At 39.1% G+C, this 13162-nt stretch overlaps 2 protein-coding genes across 3 annotated transcripts; one reads left to right on the forward strand and one right to left on the reverse strand.

Moving 5' to 3' along the window:
- The first annotated feature begins 4290 nt into the window (after positions 1-4290).
- Positions 4291-7141, forward strand: il17a/f1 (interleukin 17a/f1). Its single transcript, XM_044029569.1, has 3 exons — positions 4291-5743; positions 6354-6571; positions 6664-7141. The coding sequence occupies exons 1-3, from the start codon at positions 5711-5713 to the stop codon at positions 6905-6907; spliced, it is 495 nt and encodes a 164-aa protein (XP_043885504.1). The 5' UTR covers positions 4291-5710; the 3' UTR covers positions 6908-7141.
- Positions 7142-8242: 1101 nt separating this feature from the next.
- Positions 8243-12692, reverse strand: LOC122771967 (stathmin-4-like). 2 transcript variants are annotated; one of them, XM_044029568.1, is made up of 7 exons: positions 12618-12692; positions 11269-11342; positions 11073-11165; positions 10271-10476; positions 9820-9984; positions 9688-9705; positions 8243-9007 (listed from the first exon to the last, which is right to left on the reverse strand). In XM_044029568.1, exons 2-7 carry the CDS (start codon positions 11279-11281, stop codon positions 8999-9001), a joined length of 504 nt encoding a protein of 167 aa, XP_043885503.1. In that variant the 5' UTR covers positions 11282-11342; positions 12618-12692; the 3' UTR covers positions 8243-8998. The 2 variants fall into 2 exon arrangements, with proteins under 2 accessions (XP_043885503.1, XP_043885502.1); XM_044029567.1 differs by having other exon boundaries at positions 10271-10479; positions 12618-12691.
- Positions 12693-13162: the final 470 nt, after the last annotated feature.

Genomic DNA, 13162 nt, shown 5'->3' on the forward strand with positions numbered 1-13162 from the left:
AAGCAGAAGCAATGACATAATATGTGATTATATCATTACATCATAAAATAAACATATTTTATTTTATATGTTTTTTCCCCTTTTTCCCCAATTTAACTAAATGTATTGTTTTATGTATTCAGTTTTATCATTTTGAGGTTATTTGAATATCCTTGATCATCACAAATGTCCAGCTTCCGAATTTATTTTTATTAATTACTAAACTCTATTTTCTAATTTAAATTGTAGTTAAATTAATTATATCATTTCAAAGTTTTTTTTTACAGAATTCAAGTTCAAGTTTCAGTTTGGCAAACTTATATTTACACTTTGGTTTTTACTGCAACAGTACGTTCATTTGTAAACCTTTGGAAAAATGCTTTCTATCATTGCAAACAAATTCTCAGCTTTGCTGCTCCCTTGTGGTCGTTACAGAATCTGTGATTAACAGGTTTTTTTTTTACAGAGACTAATTCAGTTACATTTAACAAAAGTGTAAAAACTAAATAAAAATAATAAATGTAATAGTTTCAGGCTGAAACATATTTATTCACAACACAAGTGATTTGCTCTATGAAACATCATTTTTGAACTAAATCAAAGTATCATACAAACAGTAGCTTGTGTCTGTGTTGAGTTTCCTGTTGCCATACATGGTTCTCAAAGAGGTTCATGTGCTGTGACATCACAGTGACCTGCGGTTTGTCTGTGATGTGGTCGACTGAAGTCTGAACAAAGCCGTCAGCATCTTTCTCTGACCTGCTTTAACTGACAGAGGAAACAAGAGGGAATAGGGACAATGCTGATTAATCACCAGATTTTAATCTGGTTACCGTCAGTCGCCAACAGAGCGGGAAATGCTGTTGAGTCTCTCGTAAGCATTAGAGACACCCATGCTCTTCATACTGTTACTGCAACAAGTCATATGTGTTTTGCCCTGCAGATGGCACCAGAGAACACACAACATTTAGACCTGGGTGTAACTTTTTTTTCACTAGCAAATTTTTGAAATATATCAAGATGGACTGGATATGAAAATTGATTTTGTTGACATTCTGAAAATCCGAAATTTGTGGACATCACCTGCAGCAAAGCTCCCATTTGAAATCATGTTTTATCATGTTTTAAAATTTTAAATGTCAGTGTTTTAATTTCAGTGTTTCTCAAACTGCCTGTGACATACAGTATATGTGTTGTCTCGAATATCAAATCAACTAGTTCATTTTAGTTGAAGTTTTGAGTTAGGTGGTCCTTGGTCTGAAAAAGTTTTAGAAACACTGGATTAGACGATACCAACTGTCACTGACACTAGTCCGATCAAATTAAGTAAAGCCAGATTTGACAACAATCCCTTTCAACAATCTAGGGTGCCTTCAGATTTAAACAGATTATGTGGCCAAATTATACTGTAGTGTGAGGGCTCAACAGACATGATTTTAAACACCACTCTCACAATTCAGATCAACTCTGTGATAAAGTGTTATTATCTGATGCGGCTGTGACAAAAGTGACACCGCAGCAGCAACTCATGTACAATAATCTGTACATTTTTTTCCCATTATCAACAATCTTGACAATGTTATAACCTTGTGTGGGTCTTAAAACATCTAAGATATGATAATCAGAATTTGAAACTTAAAATAAAAAAATCCTTAACTATTAAAATGTTATGTATTAGGCAACATAAGACGCACAATTTAATTTTGATCGTGAAACACGTTTCTTTTATCTCATCAATTTACAGTTGGATGAGAGACAACTTCCAATGTCATTTCTCTCTTTTACACACACACACCTACTACTTTCAGTTGTGTGCTGATTCCAGTCACCGGGTTTCAGTCTTAGAAAGTTGAAAACCTCCCTCATCAAACAGACCTCACTGTGGAGGGACTGATTTTCAAAGGTGATGGTGAAAACAGAAAACCTCAGTGAGTGGCCTCCACTGAGCTGCAGGTGGGTGGGGACGTACTGTAAGTCACCGGCATCACTGTGGTTCAGGGATTACCAAAGATTACCACCAGTATGTAAATTTCTCTGTGTAATAGAAGATTAGAACAAAGCTTAAATGTAACATTAGACAACAAAAACACGTTTACTTTGAAATCCAAGCGTTATCTTCAAAACATTAACAAATTAAGTCATAGTTTTTTAACATGTACACACACACAGATAATTACGAAGCCCCGGACATGACATGGTAAAAACAATAAATAAATTGTGCCCTCGAAGTAGGTATAATGTGCGCTATTTCGTGGGCACAATTTATTTTATTTTTTTACCATGTCATGTCCGGGGCTCCGTAGATAATGCACAGACCTGCTTCAACTGCATATCATCACTGTTGTGCCTCCTTTTATTGAAACTAAATGTATTCTATTCATATTTTAAGGTGTCTGTGAGGACAACGAGCAGCGATCCATCCATCCATCCGTTGTCGACTGCTTCATCCTCCACATGCGAATCCCAGCTGACTGCAAAAGGCGAGTCAAACTTTAAATTATAGACTTCATATACAGTCACAGTAACAATGGTGACCGCACACCACATATACACTGAAGTTACATTATGGATTTACTCAAATAACATCAACTTTATTTGTATAGCAACTGATTTGGACTATGAATGGTTAGGCTCATTGCAACTTAAACAAGCACATGACATTATTTACATATGAGTGAAACACACACATATACACATCCAGTTTTATGGTGTGTGTGATGAACAATGTTTATTTACGATAAAGAAACTGAGTATGAGTGAAAGCAATTTAAATGATGTTGGACTTACATTTATCTCACACACATTTCTTTTACTAAAGTAAGGTAAAGGCTTCATGGTGGTTTAGTGGCTAGCATCGGTGCCTCACAGCAAGAAAATAAATGAATGAAATCACATCCATTCTTTTGCACGGCCTAAACAAAACATTATCCCTGATCTTAACCATAACGAGTTTATGCCTAACCCTCATCTTAAACTAACCATGATATAAATCTTAGCCCAAAAACTCAACTGGTTCTGCAGAAATGTGATTCTGCCTCATTAGGATAAGGCTGGTCTCCATGTGGTCTACTGGTCCTGAGTAGGTCAGGGTTTATGCAAGAAAAGTACTCACGCACTAGAAACACAGATGTAAATATGATAAATGTAATCTGTGGATCTGAGTAGATTAACTGACAGTGCTTTTCCTTTTCATACGCTTTCTGTAAGCGGCTTGGAAACAAGGGGACGACAAAAGAAGTAGCGTCTGTGAACTGATACAGAAAGTCATATCAGTTGAGCGATAAACATCAACTCGTATACCAAACCAGGTCAGAGGCGAGCTGACAGCGTGGGCTAAAGCAACAAAATACACATATACACACACAATAGTGATGATGCTGCAATCTAAACCAGCCTGACTCACACCGCAACTGAAAACCAGGTCAGACTTTGCAGCATACTAACATCCTGCTCTACACGACTGATACAACAGAGACAAGTCGGCAGGTAAGAAACAGGGGACGACCCGCCCCCCGGGTGAGTCAGGGGGCGCCTCGTCATCAGGGGGTCTGGGGTCAAGAGAGGGAACCATGCTGTCACACCGTTATGTCAGACTGTCAAGAAGTTTCTCCTGTTGCAACATCAGAGCTGCCCGTGATGCAGATTCTGACATGTCAAAGAGGCGTTTTCACTGATTCACCTGCAGAACTGACAAGCGCAACAAAATCACTAAATACCAAAGAGAAAAAGTGTAATATTTCTTCAAAACCACGCTCTCAGATGAAAAAGTAGTCATTTAAATATAAACACAATTCAAACCTGTGTCAAATGAGTTCACACAGTGCTGATTAAGACTGTGGCGCCACACAACTCTCTCTTTGTTTCAAACTAAAGAAATATTTTTTAATCTTTCGAGAATAAAGTCGTAATATTAGGAGAATAAAGTCGTCATCTTTCAGGAATAATGTTCTGATTTTAGGGAGTAATGTCGTAATCTTTCAGTAATAAAGTCCTGATATTAGGAGAATAAAGTCGTAATCTTTCAGGAATAACGTCGTAATCTTTCAGGAATAACGTCGTAATCTTTCAGGAATAAAGTCGTAATCTATTGAAAATAAAGTCGTAATATTAGGAAAATAAAGTCGTAATATTAGGAAAATAAAGTTGTAATCTTTTGAAAATAAAATCATAATCTTTGTAGAATAAAGTCGTAATGTTTTGAGAATAAAGTTGTAACCTTCCTAAAATAAAGTCATAATATTAGGATAATAAAGTCAGAATATTATAAGAATAAAATCCTGATATTAGGAGAATAAAATCATAATTATTATTCAAGCAAAATCTCAGATGATCAGCTGCAACCTGTGTCAAGATGAGGAACGTGGAGCATTTTGTAAAGTTGTATTTTGTTTGGGGTTCACAAATAAAAAAAACAAACTTAATCTGTTGGCACATCAGCACCACATTATCTTTAGCATCAGGACTTGAAACAATGTGAAACTGAGTCTGTTTCGAAGAGAGAATCACAAACGCACACTTGACGAAAATCAATCTCTTCTGTGGTGAAGGAAAGGACTGATAGTTGTCGACTGCAAGGCAACTGCTGATTATATCTGTATTCTGTTGCTATTTAATAATAGTAATATTACGACTTTTTTTAATATTATGACTTTATTCTCATTTGGCCATAATACTCCGTCGTACATTCCCGTGCTGCACACAGGAAGTGATTTGTTACGTGTCAGAACAGACGGAGGCAACCACAACATTGTGCTAGTAAAGCAAGACGACCGCACAAAGGCACAAAGACCAAAGAAGAGGCAGAATAATAAGAAGTCATAAGTAATAATTAGGACTTATTATTAAGTCGTGTTTTGCAATCCAAAGTGTCTCCAATTCTTGAACATGTCCAGATCACAATCTGTGCTTTTACACTACAACTGTCATGGGATTAAACTCTCTGTGGCTGTAACTCAATTACCAATGACACATTTTAATATCAGGTGTACAGGTACAGCTGGTTTAGAACCAGCAACTTCTGATATATAGATAGATAGATAGATTGTATATTCTTTTAAACTAATTCATTTTTTTACTCTGCTTTAATTCATCTGTTTGACTGTTCCATAATTTAACCTACGAGACTGAAACACCCATACTTGCCATCTAAAAGGTTTACTAAAACAGATTAGAGTGCCAAAATGGAGAAGCATCACTGGAAATCACAGAGAAATAATTTCAACAACGGCGGAACATTTTGAGTTGCTTTAAGCGGCCGTTGATGACTTAGCTGAAACTTGCTAAATGCGTGACACACTAGAGTTGAGTGTGAGAGTCGCCTCGTGGCGTTTGAAACTGAGTTTTACACCTACAAAGCACGAAGGTGTCGAAAGGTGAAGATTCTGCGACGACAAGGTGACCCATTTAAAACTTGCTGCAAGTTTTTGCTGCAGAATAATTCAATGTGAAAGTGGGTCAACCATTGGGCATGATCAAGAAAGAAGGAAAGAAAGAAGTGACATCACCGGAGGAAGTGTGACATCAGTGCTCATCAGATAAAACGCTTAAATCTACATGAACTTGTGAGAGAGACAACAGCTTTATAAGCAGCAGCAGATAACAAGACAGAGTAAACCTGAACCTCCATCTGAACCCGAGGAACCTCCGAAGGAAACAAAGAACTGCAAAAAAACAGACCAACAACGAATCTGAGAAGTCGAGCGACGTGTGAAGTTCAAAGAGAGAAGAATTCATGATGTTTTCAACAACAAACTCCACAGTGAAGGTAAGAGGAGCTTCATTACCTTTAACTTCTATTGTTCTACACAAATCTGTGCAACTGAGGTTTGATGCTTTAAAAGTTGCAAATATGGATGTTACTCAAGATTTGCGTGAACATTTTTTTAGATTAGCTATAAATCTCATCTTTTGTTGAGATGTTAAAAATGAACAGATATGATTTTCACTGAATTATGGATTTGTTGAGGCAAACTTGACCCAGGTTCGGGTCAAGTTTTGGAGAATAAAGTGGATTCAACTCAGATTAATTTAATGACACTGAGTTATATTAAACTTTAACATTAAAACACAGATTTCCATCAAAAGGTGTGTCCTTCATAAAACCTGAATGTATAAACACCTACATATGCAGAGAATTTCAGTTTTCTACCTTTTAAGAAACTATAAATAATACATTTGATGTATTTATTAAATAAAATGTAAAGTGTATCTATCTGTCAATTTTATATTCATAGCATGCAGATTAAATGTCGTGTGTGTCACATGTGATACACTAACAAGTTTATCCATAGTGATTTATAATTTCGGCATTTTTTTTTTAATCATTATCTTCTGATGAAAAATATCCCGATTTTATTTTCCCACGTTTTCCTCAGGCGACTTGTGTTGTGACAATGATGGTGATGATGATGATGGTGATGGAGGCAGCAGCCATGCCAAAAGCGGGCAGCCATTCCAAACACTCGGGGAGGACACACAAGAACACTGACGGTGCTCACATAGAAACAGTCCCCTTGCAACTTGACCCCAGCTTTTTGGCTCCTAAAAACATCCGATCACTTCAGAACTCCTCCATCTCCCCATGGACGTACAGGTATGAACACGTGCTTTTGTTTTCATCTAAACTAAAACAACCTTTTAATTAACGATACAATTCAATAAACTTTGCTGTTCCTTCGTCCTCAGCGTCTCCCAAGACGACTCTCTGATCCCTCGGCTGTCGGAGGCGCGCTGTTTGCTGCAGGGCTGTCTGGATTCTGAGGGCCTCGAGGACCTGAGCCTGGAGTCCAAACCCATCATGCACCAGGTCCTGTTGCTGCGGCGGGTCAGAACGCAGGAGGCGGGGCACGGCTACATCTACCAGCTGGAGTCCCGCCTCATTGCAGTGGGCTGCACCTGCATCCGGCCCGTAGTCAAACTCCAACAGTGAAGACGAATCCTGAGCAGATCCTGGGTCAGCTGGACCCAAAAGAAGAATAAAAATTTGATTTACAGATAAGTTTAAAGAGAGTAATCAGCAAAGTAGAGAAAGCACTGACAAACCCAGCATCAAAACTAGTGATATCACAAACTCGAGTATCTACCGATATTAGTCTTTTTATACCATTCATGAATGTATGAAGCTATTAACACATTTGTGCTGAGTCATTTCAAAGACATCATTCTCCAAATGTGTAACAAAAAAGAAGAAACAGCCCAAACATGACTCAGCTAAAAATGCTTTTGCTGATTTATTTATCTGACCAATATCCGATCCAATGATATTGTCCGGTATCAGTCTGATACCGATACTGATTGCCATCTCCAACAAAACTATCAGTATCGCTGTGTTTTATTTATGTCTTAACTTAATATAAATTGCATCTTATTTAAGTGATTTTGATCTTTGATCAGTACATATTTATTGGTGATGTTATATTAATGTTGTTTAATTTATGGCTCGACGGCGGAAAATACTTTGACTCAATAAAGAAACTACACAAAGTAAAGTGACATTGTTTTATTCTTGAATTTAAAATATAATGTCATTTCTGTACATCGTCAATATCATCATCATCGTCATCATTATCATCATCACGCACTGACTCCTTTACACCGATGTTGCCAGGGACACACACACACACACACACACACACACTGTAAACAATGCACACAAGCGATTATCAGTTATTGGTCAATGAAAATCATCCATACATCGGCTACGGGTTGATATTGTGATTATTAGACAGGTAAACTAGCGTGAGCAACAGGTTTCTGTATGTTGTTGTTTTTCGTCTTAAAGGTCAAGTGTGTAAAGATTTGAAAGGGTTCATTAGCAGAAATTGAATACAATAGCAATAATTATGTTTGTTTAAGTGTATAAGCGCTTTAAAATAAAAAGATTATTTTTCGCTGTTTGAAGCGAAAGCTTACTACATAAACAAATATAACGTCCTTTCTGGTATGTGAAGGACATAATCCTGGGTCGAGCTTGGCTAAGAGACAATCTGCAGTGTTAGACATCACTAAATTTACACACTGGACCTTTAATATATGAGACAAATCCAAATAAGAAATCAGAAAAATAGAAACATGGGGGCCATGGCTGGTATAGTCTGATCTCCAAGTTGAACTTGTCTCAACTTTCGTTCATTTAGGCGATTTGTGGATTTTAAGGCTCAAATTTCTGTTCTTTGAAACTGTCTCAGCATCCTCTTTTCTTTAAAAAGAAATATTTACCACTTGTGTTTTGAATATGACTCATCTTAATCTTGTCATTGCATTGACTCAGGCTTGTCTCTGGGTTTTTGTGATGCTCTGGCTCGGCTTCTTCTCCGACTGGCAGATCTTTTCCAGCCTTGTGTGGATTTTGACTCATCTTAGTCTTGACCTACGTGTCTCAGGGGTGTTTAATGTATTTCTGTCTCAAGTCCTGATTCCTTTTGTTTTACTTTTCCTACAGACTCGTTTCACACAGCTTTCATGATTTAAAGTGTCCAGCAGATGGGGTTGTTTCACTCCAATGATCTGGTCATCCAGGGAGCAGAGACTCCACACATGAGTCAACTCTGCACTGTTAAATTAAACGTTCCTGTGAGTCATTTGGGTTTGAGTCCAGGTTTCTGTCAGGTGGGTGTGTCGGTTGGTCGGTTTGGTTGGTTGGTTGGATGTAACTTTACAGGAACTCATGAAGACAATGGAATCTTTGACGCTCAATCATTCATGTGAACACATTGGCACTGTTGGCGTGGCAACAAAGCACAGAAAACCCCCCTGTAAACCATCAAGTAATGACTGAATCTGCAGCGTCAGTTCATAAAGTTTCACAAGTTTATCTTGTTGGAAGGAGACGTGGACGATCCGGCGAATGTCGAGAGTTTGGATGTTTCGTCCCAAATCCACCTCTCAGTTTCTACTACTTCTTCTTCTTGTCTCACATTTTTCGGAGCAGCGTCGAGCTGCCGGCATATTAATCTTCAGGTTCCTCCACCTTCCAAAAATGGCTTCCAAAGAAAGTTCAGCTTGTGTTGTGATCAGGCCATCAAGACACCTGGAAGTAGAAAAACAAACGGCTGATGTTAGTGCAAAGACTCTTAAACTCACATTTTATAAGATTTTATAATTCAGGTAAAAGTGTAATATGCTATGTTCTGGGAAAAAACAGGTCTGGATAATAAACTATGAATTCCATTATGTTTCGCCTTTGGTCCAATAGCATCAGTTTAGGTCCATCTGTAAACTGCAAGCGAGGGGGGTCAAGATGTCCAAATCACACAGAACCAGTGTTTGGGTCACATATGAGACCATGTCTAAAATGTCAGGGTCAAGGTTAAGCGTAATTTGGCGTCTGTTTTTCCACGGTGTGTGTTTTATTCAGTGGCTGCAGACAGAACCTTCTTTGTGATATGGACAACTTGTAGTTCTGCCCCTTGTGCTCTGTAGACAGAGCCCTCTCTTTCAGTAAGCAATGTTTGTTCATGATTTTGGGGGGTGTGGCTAAAATCCTGTTAAGATTAGTAGCTAGTAGAGACCCATTAGTGAGTTCCTCATTGCAGTTTCTACACAGCCCAGTTCTTATTGTCTAGTTATCATGTGTGTTTTACTGAGGTGTTAATTGCATTACTGAACGGAGCCAGTCTTTCCAGTCTCAATGCTAAGCTAACAATTAAGCCTGATTTCATTATTGTATTAATGTCTTCATTTCTTTGTCCTCCTCCAGCTCGTCCTTACCTCCACACTGTGCTTGTCCTGAAAGACAAAAGCAAAACAACAACCATCAGTCGTCCATTTCGCTCAAACACAACTTGAATCGTCTCAGCTGTGAAAAGTGAAACGTGGCGCTACGTGCTGCTGCGTGCTCACCTCCTCCTGTAGCAATCCCTGCGAGGCGTTCAGGTGCATCTCCCACTGTTGCTTGTCGGCGTCAGCGCGGTGCTCCTGGCGCTCTTTGGTCAGAGCTTTCTGAGCGACTTCCCGCTCATGCTCCCTCCTCTCGGCCAGGTGTTTCAGCAGCTCTGCTTCCTGACACTAGAGGACGACAGAGAGTGTTCGGTGAGTTTCTATCAATGTGTGCTTTAAAAAAAAAAAGTCCCAAGAGAACTTTTTTTTATATTATCTTAATCTCAAATCAATGAAAATATTTGATTAAAAGTCATGGTGTCAGTCAAAACTTGGTAACATAACATGTGGGATACCTCAGGGATTGATTTTTAGGCCACTGCTGTTTATCAGTTGGCTCGATCCAGCAAGTGCAACCTCACAGTACCCATCTGCAGTATTTTAAATTCACCCCAGTTCACCCTCACACACACACCTTCCTTCTCTCCTGTGCAGCGTCCAGTTTCTTCTGGATCTCTTCCAGCGAAGGCTTCTGTCGCGGCGGCGTGGTGGCTCTGACCTCCGGGCCACCGTCAAACGTGGGCGGCTTCAGGATAACTTCGAATGCCTGACCGCTCGTCCGTTTGCTCAGCTCGATCACCTCCATGTCGCGGATGTTGCACAGGTTTAGGTCCACCACGCCTGCTGCACAAGGAACACAGAACAATGAAGGTAAAGAAAACAAAAAAGCTTTCATGGCTTCATAAAAACAAGAAAAAAACTAAGCAATAACATTCGATCTACACCTTTTAAACTCTAACAACCTAACAATTTAATTGCACTTGCACTTACTTTAAAAGATTATTGGGAGTAGTTCAGTTTATATACTTTTTCATATTCATTTTTGAAACTGAATGTAAATTAAATGCTTATTATGTCATGTGGGCCTATGAAGACAACTTAACTGCCATGGCAGCAGCTAACCCATGAGATACGCAAATAAATAAACATTTATTTATATTACATATTACAGTACACTTCCAAAACAAGAAGACTTTCACTGTGATGTGTCAGAACATCTCATATCTATAGATTTGAAAACATGGAACATGTTAACCAGTAAACAGTTCAGGGGACAATTTATCAGCCTGTGAAAAACTGCATCATAAAAAAATGAGGATTGTTGGAAAAACCTGATAGAATAGAATAGAATAGAATAGAATAGGATAGAATAGAATAGAATAGAATAGAATAGGATAGGATAGGATAGAATAGAATAGAATAGGATAGTTGCTGACCTTCCTTGTCGACTGTGGCTTCTTTGGGCTGAGGAAGGATGCAGGAGCAGAAGAGAGACACCAGGGGGAGCTCTCGCATCTTCTCTCTGTATGCTGAAGAAAATTCATGCACCACAGAGTCAGTCATAAAAAAACACACAAACAGTAGTCAACAGTAACTCATAACCAGTGAGTGAGTGAGTGAATAAGCTCTTACCTGTAAGAGTCATCGTGCTGCTGCCGCTGAGGTTTCCTAGTAAAGACACTGTGGTGAGGTAGACAGGTCTGTTCCTGAGGACGGGGACAGAGGTGTGAGACATGAGGAGGCAGAAACACAAGCAAACATGTGGAAGAAAAACCCTGAGCTCACTCTGCATGTCAACAAATGAGTGTAGACATGTTCATTTAGTTTAAATATGTGTGACAATAATAAATCAGATTGAGAAATATTATAGATGCACATGTATCAAATAAATGACATTAAGGAATGAATATATGACTAAAAGGACAAATAAATACATGAGACGTGAATACAAAGTCAGGCTCTGTCTCACTCAGGTTTTTAAAAGCTACAGAACAACAAGGGAAAACTAAACAGAGAGGAGAGAAAATACAGGTTTTGCAATATCTAATATTTTATCTGCAGTGTCTTGTACTTCTGCCATCATTATTTAAAATTGTATTTCAAAATACCCCCATCATATTTATATATTTTACTGTATTGTGGGAAAAGACGTGAACGTTCATGCAGAACTTGAGAAACTAAGACTGAGAATATGAATGAGTGTTTATTTAAAGGTCAGATTTTGCTCATGTGCTTTTCGAGAATGATGATGACTCATTTGCATAAATGTGAGCGCCAGGCGTTATGGATTCAGCAGCAGCAGCAGCAGCAGCAGGGAGGTTAAAATAGTTCCTCTCGAAGCTGTGAAGTCTCTGAATCAGCAACACAGTCAGGAACCCAACGCCATGCAGGAGACTGCCTAACAGGGCCAAACTGCACCCACACAAAACACATGATAAACCCACTGCAACAAAACCTCCAGGTCATAAAATAATCAGTTCATGTCATGTAAGTCATGTAAATCCCCACAAATGTGTGTGTGTGAACAGACGTTTATGTTCAAATATCAAAAATAAGACTTTAAACGCAAACTGAGAAATACAACACTAAATATTTGAAACCTGGATCTCTCTCTCTCCCCTCTCTATCTCTCTCTTGCTCGCTCTCTCTCTCTCTGTGTGAGTGAGTGAGAGAGAGAGCCTAAGCAATGATGTCATCGTTGCCAGTAAGCATCACCTTCTGCAGAACCAAGCAAGCACCAACAACAACCACCCCATCATGAAGATGAAGGGAAGAAGAGAAAGAGAAGAAAAGAAGAGTGATACGATGCAGTAAAGAAGAAATTAAAAATAATGAACAGAAGAGAAGAAGAAGAAGAAGAAGAAAGACTTTTATCTGTTTCTCAACCGTGCAGCATCGAAATGGCTGCAACCACAAACATGCAAACTAAAAAAACACATAATAATATGTAGTAATAATAGTGTGTGTGTGTGTTCACTCACCCTGCAGTGATGCTCGTCTCTGTTCACTCTGTTCCCACCGAAGATCTGCAGCTCAGCAACATCAGCACCAAACGGCAGCCTGCTGCATGACATCACCCACGGGCGCTCTGATTGGCCGGCAGGGATACTGGGCTGTGATTGGTTGAGCAGGGCAGAGGAGGAGGAGAGGAGGAGGAGGAGGTGGGGGGAGGTGTAGTGTAGGTTCTGAGGAATCCTGGAGTTTACTGTTCTCTCACACACACACTCTGTATTGATTTCCATTCATGTGGACAGCCTATAAAGCTGTATCGCTAACTTAGCCATAACCAGTTAATCCCTAACCATAACTTAATCTTCCCACAACTGAAATCTTACCTCTAAACTGCAAGCAGTTCTTCAGAAATGAGGTTCTTCCTCATTAGGACCAGGTGTTGGTCTCCATGTGGGATAAAGTTAGTGTTAATGCAAGAAAAGGCCCTATTTGAAAGGTTCAATTTGAATCTCTCTCACTCACTCACTCATCTCCTACTGCTTTATCCACCGCATGAGGGCTGCAGGGGGCGCTG

The sequence above is a fragment of the Solea senegalensis genome, linkage group LG7 (assembly GCF_019176455.1).
Source record: "Solea senegalensis isolate Sse05_10M linkage group LG7, IFAPA_SoseM_1, whole genome shotgun sequence".
Lineage (NCBI taxonomy): Eukaryota > Metazoa > Chordata > Actinopteri > Pleuronectiformes > Soleidae > Solea > Solea senegalensis.